The sequence below is a fragment of the Pogona vitticeps genome, chromosome 2, assembly GCF_051106095.1.
Source record: "Pogona vitticeps strain Pit_001003342236 chromosome 2, PviZW2.1, whole genome shotgun sequence".
Taxonomy (NCBI): domain Eukaryota; kingdom Metazoa; phylum Chordata; class Lepidosauria; order Squamata; family Agamidae; genus Pogona; species Pogona vitticeps.
In genome coordinates, this window is record NC_135784.1 from 42,342,559 (window position 1) to 42,365,846 (window position 23,288).

General features: G+C 43.2%; 1 protein-coding gene across 6 annotated transcripts in view; it reads left to right on the top strand.

The window, feature by feature from the left end:
* The window catches only part of SLC25A26 (solute carrier family 25 member 26), a 183,737-nt gene that overhangs the window by 117,964 nt on the left and 42,485 nt on the right, over positions 1-23,288 (top strand). For 4 of the 6 annotated variants that reach the window (XR_012083472.2, XM_072989403.2, XM_072989405.2 and 1 more), the window contains exon 6: positions 11,161-11,205. The exons of the other annotated variants lie outside the window; for them this stretch is intronic. Coding sequence is in view for 3 of the 4 variants with exons in the window: in XM_072989403.2 (XP_072845504.1) it covers positions 11,161-11,205 (45 nt within the window). In the remaining variant the exon portion in view is untranslated. The remainder of the gene's footprint in view (positions 1-11,160; positions 11,206-23,288) is intronic. 6 annotated transcript variants of the gene reach the window in all.

Genomic DNA, 23,288 nt, shown 5'->3' on the forward strand with positions numbered 1-23,288 from the left:
CAATGGAACCAGTTACCTCAGGAGGTGGTGAGTGCTCCAGCACTAGAGGCATTCAAGAGAAACTTAGATAATCACCTGGCAGATATGCTTTGATTTGTAGTCCTGCACTGAGCAGGGGGTTGGACTTGATGGCCTTGTAGGCCCCTTCCAACTTCACTTTTCTATGATTCTATGAAAAGCTTGTCTCTCTGGCCCTCCCTTCTCCAGCAGACTTGTATTGGTCCATTTCACAGTTGCCTCCTCTGGCTCTTTCTGCCACAAGAGCTTCTCAGAAAAAAGCAAAATCACCTAGTTACCTAGTGTAAATGGTTTTCTTCTCTGTTTTCCTTTTTGTTCTTATCTTTAAAGAAAAAGACAGCCCCCCGTGGATTTTGTTTGTTCTCTCCTCCCTCCCTCTAGCTTTTTACAGGCCCAGAAAGCCTCTTTAAAAAATGTACTGCCCGCGGCAAGTAGCTCTCCCATGCTGACAACCATAATGTGTCTCCACTGTTTGGGAGAAGGCCCTCAGTGCCATTTGCTGAAGATTCACCAAAACAGGCCTTTACAATAGAGCTTCTAAATTAGAACTTTTCTTCTGGGAGCAAGAGTACTGTACTTCACTTCTCAAATAAACTCTGTACATGCTCAGTGTACATAGGGCACTTGCCTTCGGTGTCTCCCAAACTCACCCCCATTCATACTACACCCAGGCTGTCCGTCTGCTTCCAAAGGCAGAGGAAAGGCCAACCTGTCTCATTGCAGTGACTTGCCAAATGGGTGGTGTCTGCCATTAGACTGGCTTACGGACTCCAGAATAAGCCTCTATTTCAGACTCTGCATAAACCACTCGAAGTGGTGCATAAGCCACTGTAGAAGTCTGTAGAGCATACCCCTTACAGAAATTTGTGCAGCTGCTGCTACCTGGTCTCAACCAGTGACCTACAGTGCTCACTACAGAATACTTTTTCTTTTTAACTACAAGAATTGTCTTTTTTTGCTTTCTTCTTTAATAATCTCTGGTTTCAATCTATAGTTCTTCTGGTTCATGGGCATTTGAGTTTAGTAATGCCAATCTGTTCCTTATGTGGACTAAATTAATTAGGGATGCTGTTTAAATTATATTTTGGCACTACAATTCTTTTAGTGTTCTTTTTAAGCTTCACTTTATATTGGTTGTTAATAATTCATGATCAGTATCATAATCTGCTCCTGGTCTTGTTTTGACAGAGATAATACAGCTTCTCCATCTCTCTCCTCCAATTACATGGTATGTATATTTGATTTCTATATTAGCCATCTTGTGATGTCCTCATTACAGCCATCTGTTTGGTTGCTTGAAACATGTATTTGTGATAAACAGATTGTAAGCTTCACAGAACTGTACAGGTTGTTCTCCTGCTTTGTTTCTGATCAGTAGACCAAATTTTCCAAGAACATTTGGTTCTGTTTTGTTTCCTACTTTTGTGTTCCAGTCACTTATGGTTATAAGCATATCTTGTTTCGGTGTGTGATCAATTCAAATTTCAACTTCAGCATTGGTAGTATAGACTTGAGCATAGATTTGAAGGATGATTATGTTGATTAGTTTTCCCAGGAGCCTGATGGATATTATTTGGTCAAACCTCAGTTTAGAAACTCTAACTGCCTATGCTCCATCTTGCCTTAGTATTAGAGCCACTCCATTTCTTCTGAGTTTGCCTTTTCCAGAGCTGAACACTTTGTTAGCTGGTTGTTGTGATTTCATTCTTGGAATAGTCATTTGCCTGTAGGGCCCAATTCAGGTGGTTGAGTTTGGTGCTGAGAAATTGAGCTTCACAATTCTGATTTGCACAGTGTACCAGTGTTTTGATTATGCCTTTTTTTTGTCGTAGATGCTGGTTGGAGTTTATGTGTAGGCACCAGTCTGTGTGGGTGGTTTTTCTGTAGACCTTGTGTCCCAATAGGAGGTCAGTTTTGTGTATGACCATGACATCTAAGAAAGGGAGTTGGCCCTCTGTTTCTTTGTCCATGGTGAATGCTGTTGAGATGGTTTAGAAAACCTCCCAGTTTTTCTTCACCATGGTCCCAAATTGCAAAGGTGTCATGCACGTATCAGAACCAGATTGTGGGTGCAAAGGGTGCCGAAGCTAGGGCCTGTTTTTGAAATGTTCCATGTAGAAATTTGCTATAACCGGGCTGACGGGGCTCCCCATGGTCAATCCATCTGTCTGTTCATAGAACTCGTTATCCCACTGAAAATAGTTGGTCATTAGGCAGTGTTGGAAAAGAGCCTTGCTTATTAAATGTCCTGAGTCTTTGATGTAGGATGAGGTTTGTCCAATGTGGGTCTGTAGGAGGTGGCTAGGTATTTGGCTAATTCATATGTCAGGGAGCTGATGGAATTTACAATGGCCCTGAGTGGGATTAAGTCTTTGTGGATTTTGGGGAGTGCATATAGTCTTGGTGGGAGAGCTTCTGTCATGCGGATTTGTTGAAGGGCGTTGGGGTGCAGAAAGGAACTCCTGATCAGCATGTTTGTTTTGTGATTTTGTTGGTTGGTTCCCGTTTCAGTTTTCTGTAGGTGATGGGGTTTAGAAGTTCCCTGATTTTTTTTCCTTGTATTCTTCTGTTTGCATGATTACTGTGGCGTTGCTTTTGTCTGCTGGCAGAATGATGATGTCCTTCTACAGACCCACATTAGACAAACTCATCCTACATAAAAAAACCAGCTAACAACACCCATCAATCACAGTGACCGATCATCTCTCCCCCTTATCACTACAATACACCCACAACAAAAACACACTGATCACCATAATCACCCAATCTCCTGAAAAGGACAAAAGCTGGTCCCATAGTTATAAATGCACAACTTTCCAACAGACTGCAACAGACCACAGACAGAGTTCTGGTTCCTGTCCTCTGAAGATGCTGGCCACAGAGACTGGTGAAACATTAGGAAGAAAAATCTTAAGAACATGGCCAAGCAGCCATGGCCAAGCAAACCCCCAACAACCATCAGATCCTGGCCATGAAAGTCTTTGAGAATACTTTGTTAGCTGTCTGACTGAAAACATCCCATTTCAGTTCACTTTTGTTCATGTGCACCAAACATTGCAGTGTTTATACATTCTGTCGCTTGCCTTATGATTTCCAGTTTACCTTGGTCCATACTTTTCATATTCAGTGTTCCAATTGTATCTGTTGTGGAGCATCAGAGTTTCCTTCCACTTCTGTTGACATCAGCCACTAAGCATCCTTTCAGCATTAAACTAGTTGTGTCATTAGCAACAGCACTCTTCATGCTTATCCTTTGCTCTTCCCCAGAGTGTTTTCCAACCTGGGAATTTTATCTTCCAGCACTATCTCTTGCTTGTCGCATCATAGGGATTTCATGGTAAGGAAAGTTCAGTAGTGGTTTACCATTTCCACCTTCAGCAGAGTATTAACAAAAGTTAGCTAGAGTATTCCCACCACAACACACATTACATCCTTTGCTAGTGTCATCTTCAGCTACCTCTGCTGCCCAGTAGCTGCCCCCTCCCATCACATTGGAACTATTCATTTTCTTCTGCTCATGTGGACATTACCCTTGAAGAGGGTGGATGTATCTTAGTCTGGTATGTGTGTCAGATGTGAAGGTTGTATCTTGAATAACCCTGCTAGGAGTTCAGGCTCATGACGGAAGTCCAGCCTCCTGATGGCATTGCTCTCAGGCTCACTGACACACTGAAACTAAGGTGTGCATCCAAGATGGAGACATTTCAGTATGTATTTAAATATATATATATTGAGCTGAGGACTTCACACAGAGTTCAGGTATATGCAAAGTCTGACTCTATTTTAGGAGTCTGAGAAAAATGGGTTAGGTGAATTTGCTTTGAACTGTGGTGTAAATGAAACACTCGAGCATCCTTGCCTTTTGTTTGCGAGACAGTTCTCTCACCCAAAAGATCTCCTGTGTGGAGAATTAGTGCAGGGAAAGTGCCCCAAAGGGAGACCACAGCTGCGATACAAGGACATCTGCAAGCGGGATCTGGAGGCCTTAGGAATGGACCTCAACAGATGGAAAACCTTGACATCTGAACGTTCAGCCTGGAGGCAAGCGGTGCATCATGGCCTCTCCCATTTTGAAGAGACCCTTGTTCAGCAGGCCGAGGCTAAGAGGCAGTCCCAAAACCAGCAAAATCAGGGAGCAGGACAGATTGTATTGTCTTCAGTGTTAAAGGCATTGTCACTCTCTTGAATTGGCCTTCTCAGCCACACTAGACGTTGTTCAGCGCACGTTACCATAGTCTCTCGAGACTGAAGGATGCCTACAGCTGTCGTTCATCCTAGGAATGAGTAAGGAAAGAGGGATGGCGGAGTTCCAGGCTGTTTTGCCTGAAAAAGCTAATGTTCTCCCATGCTTCATGTTCATAGTGGCAAGATAATATGCTTTGCTGCAGAATTCAGTCATGACCACTGTTTGGCAGACACATACTGATAGTAACATTAAGGTTTGACTACCATGGCAACCAACTTCAGCATTATATGACAGCTTGCATTTCCTTATTGTTTGAGATGCACAAAGGAAGATGAATGGTTAATTTAATGAACTGTAGTTAATCAGTAATGTTTACTGGGAATTCCTTTTTATGAGCTTCTTTTGAACTGTGATGGCTTTTGTCTGGTGACACTAAATGACTGCTTCAGGAGGGGTTGGCTTCAAGAGATGTATGTTTCTGGCCCATTTAAATTGAACGTCATAGGTAAGGCTATTTTCATGCAAACTGATTTCCTTTTATACACTCTACTGATGTGTTTCATAGGCGAAGATGGGTAACGATCATCAGTATTTAGACAGTGTGAATACAGAACTGTAAAGTTCAATATTGCAGCATTGAATTCCCATACTTCCCTTCTGAAACAGAAATAAAAAGCTGGAATTATTCGGCTTTGGAGTTCAGAATTACTAGTGCATATTAACCAATGTGTACCAGCACAAGATACTGTATTTTAATTTCCCATCTTGATGCAGAATTCACACAGAAGTAGGTTCTATGATGTATGCATTCTGCTACATTGTTAACAGTGTCTCGGCCACAGGGAGGGAGGGAGGGATGGATGGATGGATAGTAAAGTGACTAAAATCAGAAAAAATATTATAGCAAGAAAGACATTTAAGGTTCTGCTTCTGCAGTGACTCTGAATAAAAGTGTGTTTTTTTGAAAATAGAGGGTTCCATTGGTAATTGAGGATGTTGTGCACTACATTTAGCTCACATGGTGCTAGATTTATGACCTGAATACTCATGGACAAATTACACATGGATAAGTGAAATTGTTTAAGTTGTGGTGATGAATGGCTGCTAATTGTTGAAATGCCATTCCTGGAATGTTGTGTTCCCAGTGCACAATGAGCATACAACCAGCATCTCATTAATTAGTGACAATTCTCCATGACTTAAGCAATTTCATTTGTGTAAAAAATGGGCAAAAGGATTCCCACCTATAAATCTAAATATTCTCTTTCTTTTCTTCTGTATTTGGATTTAATGGTATTTAGAGCCCAATTAGCGTGTCAGGTAGATGCGATTTGAATAAGTAGTCAGAGATATATGATTTGATTATATAGGCAAAGTTATTTTCTGGTTAATTCTTGCCCACGATCAAAGCCACCTTTTGCCAGTCTGAATCTCCTTATTAATGTATTATACTTTGGGCTGTAAAAATAGCAGGGCCTTGGCACCTGAAATTGGGAATAGGAAAGACATTTAATCATGGTGCTTAAGTTCCATGGCCCTGATAAATAAATACTATGTTTGACCTTTGCTGTGGGGCTTTGAAATGCCATGAGGGAAATTCTTCCTTGTTTGTGACGACAATCTTCCTATGAGATTTCAGTTTGTCAGCTCAATGTACAGCAGTGGCATTGATTTCTTCTCAGTGCCACTTCCTGCCTGGCTAGATAACAAATTTCCCATGGCAGGTGTCTGTCAAGCTTAGTTTTGCCTGGCCGAAGAATGGTGTAGACTCATTTATTAATCATTAGCTGCAACATGAGAAACCAGACAATAATCTTTAACTCCTGTGGTGTTGAAAAATACAGGGGAGGAGGTTGTAGAGCGATAGAGACCTTTCTGTCTACATGCTAGGATTTTATTATGAGAAACAATCAGTTAAAAAAAAAGACTACAAATCATTAGAGGGTGGGATTATTATTATTTTTTTGCACTGGGCTTTCATTTCCCTGTGTAAAGCTATTTTTGCCCGACCTTTGTAGACATGCCTTTCAGTGCCTACCTACTTTCACTCAACACAGGATAAAAAATAACCATGAAAAACAAATAATGCCACCTGCTTTTTCCCTCTGATTCAGAAGAATTTGAAATGGAACGTTGTTCTGAAAAATTATTTACTGATTTGCACTTGGGTTCGTCATGAAATATATGCAGTCCAGAAAAGTTAGTAGTTAGTGATGGACTCCGTTTTAAGCAAGAAGAATAGAGAGATGTTAAGTTCTGTTCTTTACTACTTGGTACTTGGCAGATTTCTGCTTGATTTCACTTGTCTTCCATTTCCTTTCTCATCTCCTTTTGCTATATATCTTTATAAATCTGCATACAGGAACTGTAAGAACTGTTCCTATCTGCAGATTTATAAACATAAGCTGCCTTTCACTAATGTGTACTATTTGATATCGAACTGTGGTTTATATTGGTTTACTTCTTTCAGATATGGTCAGTTATGTGGTTTTATTTATCATTCATTGTTTGTCAATGTTTACAATTAGTATTTTATTACCTATAGTTTATACATGTTAGTTGTTCACCACCCAGAGAGTGCATATCACAGAACTGGGCAGTTTATAAGTTAGATACAAACTCATGCAGGCCTCTTTATTTTTTAGGCTGAAAAGTGGGGGTAAAACTACTGTACTTTTTTTAAAAAAAGAAACTAAGAAATTCTATCATGAGTGTTCTTTCACCATTTCTAAAGCAGAAATTGAACTGTGTGAAACAAAATCTACCAAAAAAGATGACATTGTTTGATATGAAGTGTGTGGCAGTAGAGGAAGGAAGAGCAGGGATGAAGCCTCTGATGTTGTTCTTGCGCCAAGCAAGGTGAGAGGAGGAAGAAAGCCTTTTCTCCTCAGAGGCTTGGATTCAAGGTATTGAGCTGTACAAGGGAGTGCTAGAGATGTATCAGAGAGGGAGAATATTAGTCACCATATGTCCTGTGGTAAGCTATGAGAGACTGATGGAAGAAGGCAAAAATACCAGATAAGGTGGCTGTTTCAGCTAGATGTCCTCTCTCACCCCTGTAGAGCAGTGGTTCCCAATCTTGGGTCCTCACATGTTCTTGGACTAAAACTCCCAAAGCCTTCACCACTAACTGCTGGCTAAGATTTCTGTGAGCTGTAGTCCAAGAACATCCCGGGACCCAAGGTTGGCTAGCATTGCTGTATAGAGGAACAGACTGTGATGATTTAGGGAAATAATTTGGTAGCTTACACTGTAATGTTTCTGTTGCAGTTTCATTAATATCAATTAATTAATTAATTAATTAATTAATTAATTTTACGAGTAAAGCACATTAGAAAGATTTGTATCTTGAAAACTATGATGGTTGCAATTTTAATAAATAAATAAAAATTAGGAATCAATAGGGAAGGCAATATCATGCTCATCCTTTGAACAGCACCTGAGAAAACTCCGCATAACTACAGAATATCACCACACTGCTAGCGTTATGTCCATTGTTCATTGCAGAAGGATCATTTTCCTCACCTGTGGCAGTCAAGGGAGAAAGTCGTAACTATGGAAAAGAAGGTTGTGTTAATATTATATAACAGACCTGCATTGTATTATGCATGGTTTCCATTCTAGGACATTGAACTTCAGAGTAGACAGCTGGTAGAATGGACATATAGCCAGATGCAAGTGGGGATTTTAGAATGAATATATTAGATTAAGGTTAAGGAGTTAACATCTGTTTCTGTGTTGTTTTGTTAAAAATGTATGTATTAAATTAGTCATCTTCACAATAAAAAAAGGTAAGTAATTTGTGCCAGGATTTTTCAGTGTATTTCAGTGTCGCAATAAATTAAATGTCACAATGAATGGCTGGCTCTCAGCTTCACTCTTCCTTATTATATGCCTGTATAGATTTAATAAGATAGCTACAGCCTATGATGTAAACTTGAACGAGTTGAAGCCTGTCGTGTTGACAGTCACGGTATAATAATGTTTTACATTTAACATTTATAGCGCCTTTATAGAACACAGTTTTTGGAAAACCACTTTATGGACACGATAAAATAACAAGATAAAATAATGGATATGTTAAAATAACAATGGCTACAATCCAGCATACAGTTAGGCATGCTGATCTTACTGATTGCAGAGAGACATAAGCACAAATACACATTTGTTTGTACATTTTAGTCTAAAGAAATAGCTGGAATGACCAACTTTCATATATTCAGATTTTTAAAAATGGATTGAGTGAGTTCTGGGGTATTTTCTGACCCAGTGAGAATTCCAGTATGCTGAAGTGTAAGGTGAATTGAAACACTTCTATTCTGCTTCCTGATCCTATAGAAAAAAAATAGTTTCTCTAAATTAGGCCAGTCTGCTGACAACTGGAAAACATTTCTTTTCTTCTTTACATTTTTACTGTTCTTCCACAAGCAGGCGAAGACCAGGCAAGCTTTCCCTAAGTACATCGCTGCTAAGTGGGGTATTTTGTATTTTTAAAGGGATGGTTACACCTTATTGCTTTGAATGTGTTTTGGAGTTGCTTATGTTTCTTGCTATTGTGTTCATTGCTCCTTTTAGTATTGTATACTCATTGTTACTAACTTAGATACTGTCTTTTAATTGTTGCAAACCACCCTGGGTCCTTTTAAAGGAGAAAGGCAGGTTCATAGAATCATAGAATCGTTGCAGGGTTGGAAGGGACCTTAGAGGTCTTCTAATCCAACCCCCTGCCCAAGGCAGGAGACTTCATACCGTCCCGGACAGATGGTTGTCCAATCTTTTCTTGAAAACCTCCAGCAATGGGGCACCCATAACATTGGGAAGCAAGCTGTTCCACTGCTTAATGGTTCTCACCGTCAGGAAATTCCTCCTTATTTCCGGGTTGGATCTCCCTCTGACAAGTTTCCATCCATTGGTTCTTGTCCTGCTCTCAGAAGCAATGGAGAATAAATCAATGTCCTCTTCCCTGTGGCAACCCTTCAGATATCGGAAGACCACTATCCTGTCTCCCCTCAGTCTTCTCTTTGTTCAGCTCAACATACCTAGTTCTTTTAGTCATTCTTCATGGGATGTAGCCTCCAGTCCCCTTATCATCCTTATTGCTCTTCTCTGCACCTCTTCCAGGGCCTCAGCATCTGTTTTGTATTGTGGTGACCAGAACTGGACACAGCATTCCAAGTGTGGCCTCATTAGCACAGTATAGAGTGGTGCTGTCACTTCCTGTGATCTTGATGCTATCCCCCTGTTGATGCAGCCTAGGACTCTGTTGGCTTTCTTGGCAACTGCAGCACACTGCTGACTCCTCCTTAGGCGGTGATCCACCAGGACACCTAAATCCCCCTCACAGGTACTACTGTCAAGCCAGGTACCACCTACCCGCCACCAATGCACCTGGTTTCTCTTGCCTAAGTGCAGGACCTTACTTTTCCTGCCACTGAACTGCATCTTATTGGACAGGGCCCAATGTTCAAGTCTGTCTAGATCCTTCTGAATGTTGAGTGTATTTTCCAAAGTATTAGCAATTCTCCCCAGCTTTGTGTCATCAGCAAATTTGATGAGTGCTGCAAATTTAAAATAAATACATCATGGTTTGCTCAAAAATGGCATGGGATGTTGCTGTGCAGAAAGCAGTAGATATATTGTTATATTTTTTTTTGGTCTCTCTCTTTTTCTTGTTAAAAACAACCTTTATATGATGAATGGTTGAAACTTGGGGATTATAACTTACATTTGGTTGCAGGTTAGAAACCACCCCCCCTCCCCAAATCAGTTACTACATAAGGGTTGATGTAAACCAAGTTCTCATCAATTCAGCGGGTCTAATTTATTTGGAACTAACAAGTTGGATTTAACCCAATACTGAGGTGACAGTGCCACAGAGATCTTGCAACAAAACATGATGCTGGTGGACTAAAATTCTCTGTCCTGATGATTGAGTCGTTAACAATGAAATAAACTTTAGGAAGTCGTTTCATGGGCTTCCCACCTTCCAAAATGGTGGCGTCTTTTGATCTACATTTTGGCTTCTTGAGAAGAGAGATTCTGGAAGATAGCCAGCAGTCCCCAGGCATCTTTAGTCAGCAAATTTGTACTTTCTGGCAGAATCATAGGGACTGGAACTCCACAATGGAGTAAACTATCATATGACTAAGTTCATTTAAACAATTGTGAAGATGACAGGGATCACAAGCAGCAGACCATGTGCCGTGTCCACTCTCAAAGCCTACCATCGTGAAGCTGCAGAAAAATCATCAGATGGTGGACTGAGTGATCATTGGGACAAGGTATCTGGTGCCAGCACTGGTGGTACCCCTGAATCATTGAGAGTATGGATGGAAAGCCTTAATCTTATGCCTTTAAAGATAAAGAATGACAAAGGGCAGGGTATCTGATAGGAAGCATGGTGGATGGCTGCTCGTCAGAAATACATTTTCTAGCATTGACAGCTTGGGTTCTCAAGAAGTTAATGACTCTACATTTAGTGGTCAGTACTGACCTAAGAACCAGATATTGTATAACTTTTCTTATAAAGGGCCTAAATCTAAATTAAATGCAAACCTTTCTGACAGCTGAGCTGTAAACCTGAGCTGGCAGTTTTTTGGCAGGCTGGGTTTCTGTGCATAGCTTCTAAACCATCCTCTCTATTACTTTTCCAGACTTTCAGGCAAACATTAAAGCTCACTAAACTTGCTGGTGCCAGTTTGTACTCTTTGCGCCCACCCTGGTTACAACACATTAAACTCTCAGCAGGGTATGTGCTAAACAACATAAAATGTTCTGCAGCAAAAACAGCCACCTAGCAGCTGTGTGCATAATTTAATCCTTCAAGGTTTATACTTTTCATAGGTAGAATCCACTGAATGAACAATAACTTTTCCTAATTTAGTTAGCCAAGGAACATGCCATCATAATTCTACTGATGTGACAAGTGTTCCCCCCCCCACTCTCTCTCTTTCCAGATTCCTTTCTCACTTGTACAGTTTCCTCTGTGGGAATACTTAAAGGTAAGTCCCTCTGAAATTTAAAATTATTCTATGTGTAGATGGTTTCAAATTAAAAAAGGTCCATGTTAAAAAAACTGCCACTTAAACCCAGCAGGGGAGTAAGGGCAGAAATGTTTACTAACCTATTCCCAAAAAGCTAATCCTGGAAAATTAGGATGAAACCAAGTGTTTTTATATATACGTAGTGGTTAATCAGTGTTATAGTAATTATCAGAAAATAACTAGTTGAGTAGCTGGAGGCTGGAGGAACACCATTGTAATACAGTGGTGCCTCGCTAGACAATGATAATCCGTTCCACTGAAATCGCTGTTTAGCGAAATCATTGTCTAACGAAAAGCATTTTCCCATTGGAATGCATTGAAACCTGTTTAATACATTCCAGTGGGGAAGAATCGTCGTTGTCTAGCGAAGATCGGCCATAGGAAAGCCGCTTTGCGAACCGCCGATCAGCTGTTTAAATCGCTGTCTTGCGAAGCTTAGGTCCCGAAAACACCTATTTTGTGAGCGCGGAGGAAACTGTCAAAATCGTCGTCTAGCGAAAATCAGTTTGCAAAGCAGGGACCAAACATTGTCCAGCAAAATTCCCCCATAGAAATCACTGTTTTGCTAATTGCTATAGCAATTGCAAAAAGTCAGTGTCTAGCGAAAAAACTCTCATGCGGGTTAACTGTCTAGCGAGGCACCACTGTAAATGAGAAAGTGTGTTTCCTGCGGGTTAGCTGCGAACAGGTGCAACCCCACTTGTAACACATAGTGCTTTTTTCCATGTTTTAATTCAGCATACTGTGGTATAGGTGGGTGTGCACATTGTTGCTGTTGACATGTTGGGGACTGGACAAGACATCAGACATGGAAACGCCATTCCTTGTTCCCAATCCCCCCCCCCATTTTATTTTATTTTTATTTTGAAAAGTATTTATGTGTATCTTTGTGCAATTTTAAACATGGGTTAAAAAGAAATCAGTCCTCCACATGTGCACACAGAGGCACAATGGGGGAAAAAATCAAAGCCTTGACAGTAGTTGAGGGAAGAGCAAGAGGGAATGGCCAACAGAGGAAGTGGGGAACAGGTGGACAGACAGTTGGCAAGAAAAAGGGACAGTCCTGTACCACTTGAAAACTATTGTGTATCTCTAAGAAATGGAGCAAAAAAGAATGAGATTGAGTGTCATTATGAACTGCCAAAGGGCTTGGTATCATATGCTATGACAGAAGTTGGGGATGCAACCCATGGTTTTGTTGTTTTTTTGAGAGTGTCATTTAGGCCTGACTGTATGGTTTGGTAGAGTGACACGGTTTAATTGTTTTGCACTTGTTCTCCCCCTCAGCTTCTCTCTCTAAAAGAATCGATCTGTTGACAAACTTGCCACTACAGTGTACTGTTCTGCTATAGAGCTTCTGCTGGCAAAAAAAAGAGAGAAAATACAGTAACCTGAAAGATCAGGATCATAGATCTCAGGCCACTTTGGAGTAGATGGTCAAGGGTGTCTGTTTTTCCTGGTTGAATCACAATGGGAACAACAAAACGACCTTGCCCTCCCAAAGGAGGCTGTTCAGATGAGCCTTTTTCGGAGAAAAAGGGCTGGGTTGTATTCCCAATTCACTTCCGTTACTGAACACAAAGCCCTGGATTTAGAATATGTTCAGAGGCACCCTGGCCTTTTAATTATTAAGATATGTTTTATAGCTAGGTTTAGCTGGTAAATGTTGGGATTGTAGTGGGGACGGGCACACCAAGAAAACCGATCCAACAAACTTGAAATGTGCCATCCCTTTTCTATCAGGTGTTTACAAATAAACAACTTTAAAAATATTTATAGACATCACTTAAGTATTCTTTAGTATACAAAAACTCATATTTTTATATTCTTATTATTTTTCTGTTGCACCCATTCTCCAGTCTTCTGTTTATATAAAATACATTGTCAATATTGTTTCCACTGATAGCAAAAAATGTGGGCCACTTTATTATAGCAGAATGTGTAGAATTTGGGACAGTTACATTTTCTGGACTAGAGTTCTTCCAGGCCATTATCCCTGCCAGGGTGGCCTGTTCAAACAGTAGTTTACCACATTCATTATCTGTTACGGCCTTGCAGAAATCCATTGTTTAGGGTGGCTTTGTAAACTGGATCCTCTTTCAAGTTATTCGTAGAGCTATTTCTTGAAGAACAGTCAACTGAAATTGTACAAGTGGTTTTGGACTTCAAGCCATTTGCCCGCTTGGAACTTAACTGAAACCACAATATAATTTTATATAAACCACCAAACTGCTGTCAGATGCTAGCTGATTTCAGTCACTGACTGGCTTGGTTTCAGTGACATGAAAAAAAACCTGAGAGAGATTTTCCATTTAAGCAGAAACAAAAATTATGAACAGAAACAAAAAATATTAGGGCATTATAGAGATGAGAGGAGGAAGACACCAGTACCAAGGGCTTGGTGGGTGGGCTTGTATCCCTTTTCCCCCTGATCCAGGGGAATTTGTGACCACCAGCTCCCCAGTGAACTGGGGCAATGCACTCTAAAGAATGAATGACTTAGAAACCGAGGGATAGAGGACGTGAGGCCTGGGAGTCTACAGCCCTTGCAGAATCTCCCCCTGGAGGGGGGGCAATGCCAGCAAAGAACCCAGATGAAGAGGAACACTTCCCAGCTCAGGAAGGAGCAACTGGCCCCTATGAAGTAGGGCAGGGGTGCACAATTAATTTCTATAGGGGGGGCGCATGAAAAATCTGAACTGTGTTCGGGGGCCGAACCAACTTTACTTAAAAATAAAATGAAACAGTGATGTTATGATTGCTTTTATTTTAAACTTGTTAATCTTCACAAATACTAAAGAGGTTTTTTGTGGTATGTTAAAGATAAGCAACTGATCAACTTTAGACAAAAAGCTATAAATGGTTTTGAGGTTCAAAACTGTCCGCGGGCTGGACAGGAGCGGCTCGCGGGCTGTATGTGGCCCTCGGGCCGCACTTTGCCCAGGTCTAAAGTAGGGTATGTATAGAAGTTTCTGCAGAGGTGACAGGCAAATCCTAGGAATGAGGGAGACCGAGAGCAAGTGAAGCAGACAAGAGAGCTCTCTGTGGATGTAAGAGTGGAGGAGATTGGAGAGGAGGAGGATGATTGGGGAGACACTCCAGAAGACTTTCTGGAAAGCTATCAGTTAGAAGTAGACATCCCGACCTCAAAAAGCTAGAACCACCAGGTGGCTGGCTGTATGTGTACAAGGAAGACCTCTGGGCCAGAGTTATTGTCCAGTTAAGAGTGCCTGCCCTGGGAACACTTAAACCATCAAGCCTCTTCTGAAGCCCAGTTACTGGAGGAAAAGGAAATGCCAGGAGTGGACACATTGGGCAGTGAGAAGCCCAGACCAATGAATCGACTGCAGCTCAGCCACAATGCTAGAGAAAGCAGACAAGGAAAGGGAGACAAAGCCCTGCTGAGGGAGAGTCCACCAGCCATTGTTGCCTTTGGTGTGGGCATACAAGCTCTTCATGTTGCAGGTGACAAGAGGGTGGGTCCCACAGCCCAGGCTGTTGAAAAGAGAAGTGACAGAAACCAAACTGGTGATACAAGTGGGCGACTCTTGGACTCTGTAAGATACCTATGGGAAATGAAGGAAAATATTCTGAAGGACACTATTTGTACCATATTTGTTTACCTCTCCCCATTACAATGAAGTGTTGTTGTAACCTCTTCAGTGTCTATGGAGTCAGGGATGGAGGAAGGAGCCACCACAGCATCTGTCAGGGCTGGCAGGGCTGACAGCAGGTTCACAGATTTATTTCAATGTGAACTTTCATAGATTACAGTTATTTTTGCTGGGACCTTTATCTTTGAGCATTTTCTTCCATTTAAACATTACCTGATGGTAGCAACTCTAAAACTCTAGTTTCATGTATATAAATTTGATTTTCTGTTTGGTGTAAAGTGGCCTAAGCACATAGAAATATGGCATAATGTATTTAAAAAATAACTGAGATATATGTCTTTTTAAAATGCTCCTTGAGATGTCTGATTTGACTACAGTGACACATGCCTTAGTTACATAACTGAGTCCCTGAGTGCTATTTTTAGTTGAATTTTTAAAGATTTCAATGTTTTTAATCATTCAATGTATTAATATTACGATTTAATTTTTTAAAATGTATCATTTATTGTATTTTTATTTCTGCTTTTTTTTTTAAACACTGTGAACCACCTTGAGTCTCTGTATCTGGAGAAAGGTGGCCTATCAATGAGAAAAATGAATGAATGAATACCTAGCCCAGATAAAAGAGATTTTAAAGCAGGAACAGTTTAAAAGTGGTGCAGAAATAAAAAGGTTTTGTCTTTGAGAGCCTTAGTGAAAGAAAAGCTGTAATAAAATTATATGTTGTTCACAGATTGAAAACTCCTTACTCCAAAACCAATGACCTCACTTGGAGACTTCATGCAGAGGTTGAGAAACATAAGTAATAAAATAGAACACTGTGATAGGCCAAAGTACAAATGCCAAAAAGCTGTGTAGAATTTCCCTAGCATCATTATCTGGAACTACCCATCCTTGCAGAAGTGATACCACCATGACCCTAATTTCTTGGCCATACAGCCGATCTAGAATGAATCACTGACTATCAAATTGAAAGCTACTGAGATGTCTGGAAATGTCAGCAGGTCCATGTTTCCCCTGTGTCTTTGTACAGGGGTTATCCCATTGGCAACCAAAATTGAAATGCAAAAATGGATCAAAATGCAGTCAGAAAATGGATGGCCTGAGGAGCAGGCTTCTAAGCAGTGGAATGACTACAGCTGCAGTGGTTGATGTTTGAAGTATTTTGCTTCAACAGTTTGACAAGAAGCTTGTATTTATACAAAGGCACAGAGCTATGTCCGGACAACACCTGTTTTTGCATATTTGCATATTTTGCATATTTGTGCTGTTGTGAGAGATTCTATTCAGGGGGTTGAATAACTCTGAGACCGGAGAATCCATTAAAAGTTGCATTTTCAGTTCAAGCCACTTCAAGCATTTGTTGTGTTGAGCTATTTCAATTGCTTTTTTAGAATTTGTTCATTGCAAAGAGCTGAAAGTCTGTACATTTTTACAATAAATCTGCTTTGCCATGGGGTTTATATAATTTTGATTACAAATGTAGGTTTTGTGGTGGAGTCTTAACCACACGTAAATGATTGACTTTCAAAAATTGAGCCCTCGGATATTACTGGTTTGTAACTCCCAGTATCATCGATAGATTATTTATTTAAAATATTTTTAGCCTGCCTTTCTCCTCAAAAAGGACCCAAAGTGATTTACATCATTACAAGACAATATTTGAAGCTAAAAACAGTAAGTATTCAAATATTAAAAAGGATCAAACAAATACCATTTTAAGAAACGTTAAGCAGAAGCAATGCCAAAATTACATTCAAAGCAGTAAGGCATAAGCCCGTCACTCAGGGAAAGCTTTCCTAAAGAGAAGGGTCTTTGCCTGCTTGTGGAAGGACAGCAAAGATGGGCCCAGGCTGACCATCTTTGGGAGGGAGTTCTAAAGTTTGGGAGAAGCAACGGAGAAGGCCTTTTCCAGTGTCCCCATCGGACGTCCCTCTGAAGGTGGTGGGACTGAGAGAAAGGCCTCTCCTGATGATATTAACACTCAGGCAGGAGATGAGGTCCTTGAGAAAGCTTGGGCCCAGGCCATTTAGAACTTGATAGGTTAGAACCAGCGCTTTGAATTCAGTCCAGAAATGGATTGGCAGCCAGTGGAGCTGCGGTAACGGGGATTATGTAATCCCTGTAACCAGCCCCAGTTAGCAATTGGGCTGTTGCGTTTTGGACCCACTGAAATTTCCAGACACTATCCAGAGGCAAACCCACATACTGTGTTACAGTAATCCAGCTGCGATGTAACTAAGGCATGTGTCACGGTGGCCAGATCAGAAGTCTCCAAGACTGAAGATTGAGTTTCAGACATCCAAGGTATACACCCACAGAGAGGGTTCCCTTAGAAAAGTGCGCTTAGCAGCTGGCTTGGGGAAACAAGCCCTTGCAGGGTACAGCTAGTGGCGAAGGATTCTGGGAGTTGTAGTCCAAGAATGTCTGGGGAAGATCTGGGCGTGGTATCAGGAATGGACGAGGATGAATAAACTGAAACTTAATCCAGGCTCCTGGTCAGACAAAAGGCAGATCAAGAAATAGGGTTGCAGCCTGTGATGAATGGGGGTTGCACTCTGTCTGAAAACACCGGCGCGCAGCTTCGGGGTGCTCCTGGATTCATTTCTGAGCCTGGATGCCCTGGCTTCGGTGGTGGCCAGGAGTGGTTTTGCACAGTTAAAACTAATACACCAGTTGCGCCCATTGCTTGAGAGGGCTGATCTAGCCATGGCGACACATGCCCTAGCTACATCTCGACTGGATTACTGTAACACTTTTTTATGTGGGGCTGCCTTTGGAAAGTGTTTGTATCCTCTGGAAACTCCAGAGGGTTCAAAATGCAGCAGCCAGACTACTAAATGGGGCTGGTTACAGAGATCATGTGACACCGCCCCCCCCCCCCCCAAATCACAGCAGCTCCACTGGCTGCCGATCCATTTCTGGGCACGATTCAGAGTGCTGGTTTTAACCTATAAGGCCCAAACGGCTTGGTTCCAAGCTGTCTAAAAGACCGCATCTCCCTCTATGAGTCTGCCTGGGCTTTAAGATCACCTCCAGGGGAGGCTATTCTCTCCGTCCCTCCGCCTTCGCAGATGCGTTTGGTGGGGACAAGGGAAAAGGCCTTCTCTGCTGCTGCTCCCAGACTCTGGAACTCCCTCCCACGGGAAGCCAGTCTGGCCCCATCATTGCTGCCCTTCTGCAGGCAGGCTAAGACCTTTCTGTTCAGGCAGGCTTTCCCTTAATTGTAACAGGTGGTCTGAGAGGGGTTTTTAAATGAATGGTTGTGCTCTGTTGTTTTTAATGTGTTTCAGTATTGATGTTATTACTCTTTTTAATGTATACTTGTTTAATTCTCTTTTAATATTTGTAGACCTACTGTTTTTAGCTTATACATAATTGTCTTTTTAATGAAATAAGCTGCCTTGGGTTCTTTTTTAAGGAGAAAGGAGGGATGAAAACTATTTTAAATAAATAAATGAATGAATTGCAAGCTGCTACACCATAAGCGTTCTGCTCCTTCCTTCTTCATCTTGGTGTAACAAGACTCTTCCTTTGCAGGATTAGCCACTAATCGCTAGGTTACGCGCTCGTGTCTGCCATTTGCTTAGGTGCTCCTTCCCGGAAACCAGACTTCTGCCCTGTTTCAAAGCAGATGAGGTCACTTCCAGCCAACTGGGAATGTGAATTCCACTTGCCTCATGGCTGCCTCACTGCCCCTCTCCTCCCAAAGAACAATATAGCCACAGCTGTTCAGCAAACAAAGCCTCACTTTATTAGCGTCACAGTAACTGTTATTCACAGTGGCTTTAAAACACTCTCAAAGACATTCTTGTGCACCATCTGTAAGTTGCCGTATGCTTGGAAGAGGGAAGGGAAAGGAAATGCATCACTGGATGTCTGTGCCAGAATATCCTTTGAAAAGCTGAAGAGTTTGGAAAGAGGGAGCACATTGAAAACTGGCTCCCAGAAGGCAAAAGGCGCATGGAGTTTCTTCCTTGCTCTCTTGTCCCGCTTTTAGAAAGGGAAGTGATCCTATTTCTAGAAAGTTCATACATGCCTCATTCTAAAAACATACTGGAAGCATTCTGAGCTCCAGAGCTTTTTGCTGTCACCGGAGTGCTTCTCTTCTCAAAACCTCAGTGTGAATAATATGTTGAGATGGACTGATCTAGTGCACACGCTGTTCTACATAAGCTTAGAGAGAAAAATCGGCAGAATTTGAAGGGCTTTTCAGGAGGAATTTAATCCTGTCCGTTGCATTAGCAAGATTAACCCTTTCTAAATGGTTCTTGGTAGATCATCAGTATTTGCTGAAACTGAAAGCTTGGCGCAATCTTGAAATGTACAATAAGCTTGTATGGTTCTCAGAGCGGTAGTCCGGAAGCCATGATACCTTGTTATGTGTTGTCAAGTCGCCTCCGACTTAAGGCCACCCTATGATTGAGCAATGTCCAAAATGTCCTGTTGTCAACAGCTCTGCTCAGCTCTTGCAAACTCAAGGCTGTGCCTTCCTTTAGGGAGTCAATCAATCTCGTATTTGGTCTTCCTTTTTTTCCTGCTGCCTTCAATCGTTCCCAGCATTATTGTCCTTTTGAGTGAATCTTGCCTTCTCATGATGTGCAAAGTATGGCAACCTCAATTTCACCTTTTTTGTCTCTGGAGATAGTCCAGGCTTGATTTGCTCTAGGACCAATTGTTTTTTTCTGGCCATACCAGGTAGCAACAAAGTTTTCCACCAATATCCCTTTTTTTCCTGTCACTCTTTCTTTAGACACTTGAAATTTGGCATGTCTGCTTTTAAGCCTTTAGAGGTATATTTCTGGAGGTTGTTTGGTTTTTAATTTTTTTTAACTAATTGTAGTTAATTTAGATGAGTCTGAATGAAATCTGAAATAACATTCTTCATCGTGGTCTTCTGTGAATGCACACAAAGGGTTAATACCAGCGCCAGCGTTGGGCCTCTCGGAACGTTTTCTAGCTGCAAGAGAAAAGTAACAATGTTTAGGACTACCCCTACTGCGCACGCCCAGCCTAACCGTCCCTCAGTTCCATTTTTCCGCCTAGCGGTTTGGAGCCTCTCGTCTTAGCTGCGTTTATTGCTGCGTTATTGCGATCTATCTGATTTTTGGCTTTGACCTTTGCTTCGCTCACGGACTACCCTAGCGCTTTTTCCCTTCAACTTGACGACCCGGTGTACTTTCTGGCTTACTCGGACTGTGTTTGGACTGCTCTGCCTTATCCTTGGACTTGTCGTTTCGGTTTCCTTACTACCCTATGTCCCCTTCAGGGCCGTTCAGCAGGTGTGTGGTGTGCGACCGCAAAATCCCCCATCAAGACGGCCACGATACTTGCCTGTATTGTTTGGGCGAGTCGCACAATCCCAAAGCTTGCCCACACTGCAAAGCCTTCACTAAGGCCGCTCTCAAGGCTCGCCAACAGCGCCTTAAACTTCATCTGTGGGAGTCAACGTTGTCTTCCACGGCGCCCTCGGAGGGGGAAATGGCTTCCACTTCTCGAGCAGCTCCTGTTCACTCAGTCGTCTCCAAAGTTTCCAAAATGTCGAAGAAATCCGCGTCGTCGAAATCGGCCGCTCCTGCTTCACCCGAGCCTCCGGCTCCGAAAGCTAAGCCGTCGAAATCGTCCAAAGCTAAGGCGGCCGCCCAGCTTAAAATGACATCTATTCCACTTTCTCCGAGCTCGGGTTCCATCCCATCGCCGATTCTTGAGGAGTTGTCGAGGCGCTTCGGGGCCTCGGCCGAGGCACCCGCGCCTCCTCCTGCTCGACGTACTGAAGCGATACCGCCTTCGGGAAGGTCTTCCCCGACGCCGAGCCAGTTAGTCGCCGTCACTACTGGCCTCGCTTCTGCCCCACATAGCCCTTTTCCTGCGGGCCAGGGGTCGCCTCCCGTGTCGATCTCGTCCGTACACTCGGACTCGAGATCTCCTCGAGAGAAGATACCTCGATCACCTGTGCGCTCGAGGTCTAAATCTCCTCGAGGCAAACGTTCTCGCACGGAGAAGCATGACTCCCCGAGTCGGTCCCCGTCCTCCGGCCGCTCGAGGTCGAAGTCTCCTCGACAGAAACGATCGAAGAAGAGGCATCGAGCTTCCACTCAGTCCGACTCTAGCGATCGCTCGGACTCGAAATCCTCTAAGCGTAAACGCTCTAAGAAGAAGCACCATTCTCATCGACGTCGTACCAAGCACCGACGTCGGTCCTCTTCTTCCCGTTCGGCGGATTCCGACCGCCCTAAGCGTCGTAAGCACCATCGACGTCGACGCGGCCGTTCGCGGTCTCCTCCTTCGTCGTCGACATCCGCCTCTCGAGACCGGTACCGCAAAAAGATCCGGTACATATATGTCTCTTCTTCTTCGGAGTCGACCCGACCTCGACGCCGACGCCGGGCCATTCGAGCCAAAGACCACCCTCTTCCGGTACCGGTTGCCCCTCCACCGCAACCGGCCCCTCCCACCTCGGCACCGACCGTGGTCCCCGTTCGACCCCCGACAACGCAGGTCGACGTCGAGAAGCCCCCTCCAAGGAAGAAGAGGGACGTCTTCTCCTCTGATCCAGATGAGGTGTCCACGGAGCGGTCTTCTGACTCCGATCAGGAGCAACCCCCACCCTTGCCACCGCATGATTTACCTCCGGGTGATCTGGTGCTTTCCGATACTGGCGATACTCACGCTCCTTCTCCATCTGAGGATTTTTCTTCTTACTCTCAGATGATGTCCAGGCTTGCCAAGACGCTTAAATTGGACTTGAATCTCCCTTCCCCTCCGGGAGAGGACTTGTTCTTTGGAGACATAAAACGGGACAGTACCGCTCCCCCCAGTATAGCCTTTGTGCCTGTAGTTATGGAGGCCATCAAGGAATTCTGGGCTCAGCCTGCGGCTACACCTAATGTCCCTCGTCGCACAGAACACTTCTACAAGATTCATGGGGCCGATACTCATTTTCTGCTCAAGCATCCCATTCCAAACTCACTCATTGTGGAAACAAGCTGTTCAAGGCCTTCGGCCAAAGCTCATGTTACTCCAGTCGACAAGGAGGGTAAAAAGCTGGAACTCATCGGCAGGAAAATCTACTCCCTTGTCACCTTGCTACTTCGAGTCATAAATTATCAAACTGTTTTGGGAGCTTATCACAAACAATTGTGGCTCAAACTTTTGCCTGGGTTGAAAATGATACCTGAAGACACCAGGCAAGCTTTTCTTAACTCATATGAGGAAGCTCAGACGGTATCCAAGTATGAACGTCTTTCCATCAGACATGCAGCAGAAATCTCTGCCAGAGTCCTCATGTCTGCCATCTCTATCCGGCGCCATGCTTGGCTCCGTTCTGCGGACATAATGGAGGACGTCAAGTCAAAAGTTGAAAGCCTCGCCTTCGACGCTACCGGGCTGTTCAACGAAAAGACCGACTCCCATTTGGAGGACCTTCATAAGGCTAAGAGAACTGCTAAGTCCTATTCTGTTCAGACTCAATCTAGACAGCGACGCCCTCAATGGCGTAAATCTTATGGACAGTATCAATCTTCCCAACAATACCGTCCTTACAAACACCTTCCTCAGCAGCGCTCTGGCCAGTCCTCTTCTTCTGTCCAGGGCTATCAGGGATACCGCCCTCGTCCGCCCCATCGCCGCCAACCTTTTAAGCCACCTGGCAGAAAACAAAAACAGTATCTTTGACTTTCGGCCCCCCGTTTTCACCCATTCACCACCTACCACCCGCCTTCAACCGTTTCTTCACAACTGGTCTGTCATCACAAACGACACTTGGGCTCTAAAAATTATTCAGCACGGTTACCAGCTGGAGTTTATAAGATCTCCTCCGCTGGGTTTCATTACTCATTCTCCCTTCGACTCCTCGCTAGAGGAAGAAATATCATCTCTCTTAGAAAAAGAGGCCATCTCTACAGTACCACCTCACGACGTACAATGCGGGTTTTACTCCCGCTACTTCGCCGTCTCAAAAAGCGGAGGAGGCATAAGACCCATCCTCGATCTAAGACTCCTCAATACTTACCTGCGACCCAGACGGTTTCGGATGCTTACCTTAGAGTCCATCATGCACTTGCTGAAAAAGAGCAACTGGTTCGTCCTTATAGATCTAAAGGACGCATACTTTCACGTCACTATTCACCCCGACCACCGCAGGTTCCTTCGGTTCATCTTTCAGGACACGGTCTACGAATTCCAGGCCCTGCCATTCGGTCTGTCCACAGCTCCCCGGACCTTCACCAAGGTTATGGCTCCGGTGGCGGCTTACCTTCGTCTCAGGGGCATTCACGTTTACCCTTACCTGGACGATTGGCTCGTAGTCTCCACCTCGAGAAGGCAATCCCTGAAAGACACAAGATTCATTCTGTATCTTCTTTCCAATCTCGGTCTCACTGTCAACAATCAGAAATCCCGGCTCATTCCCTCCAAGACAGTTCAATA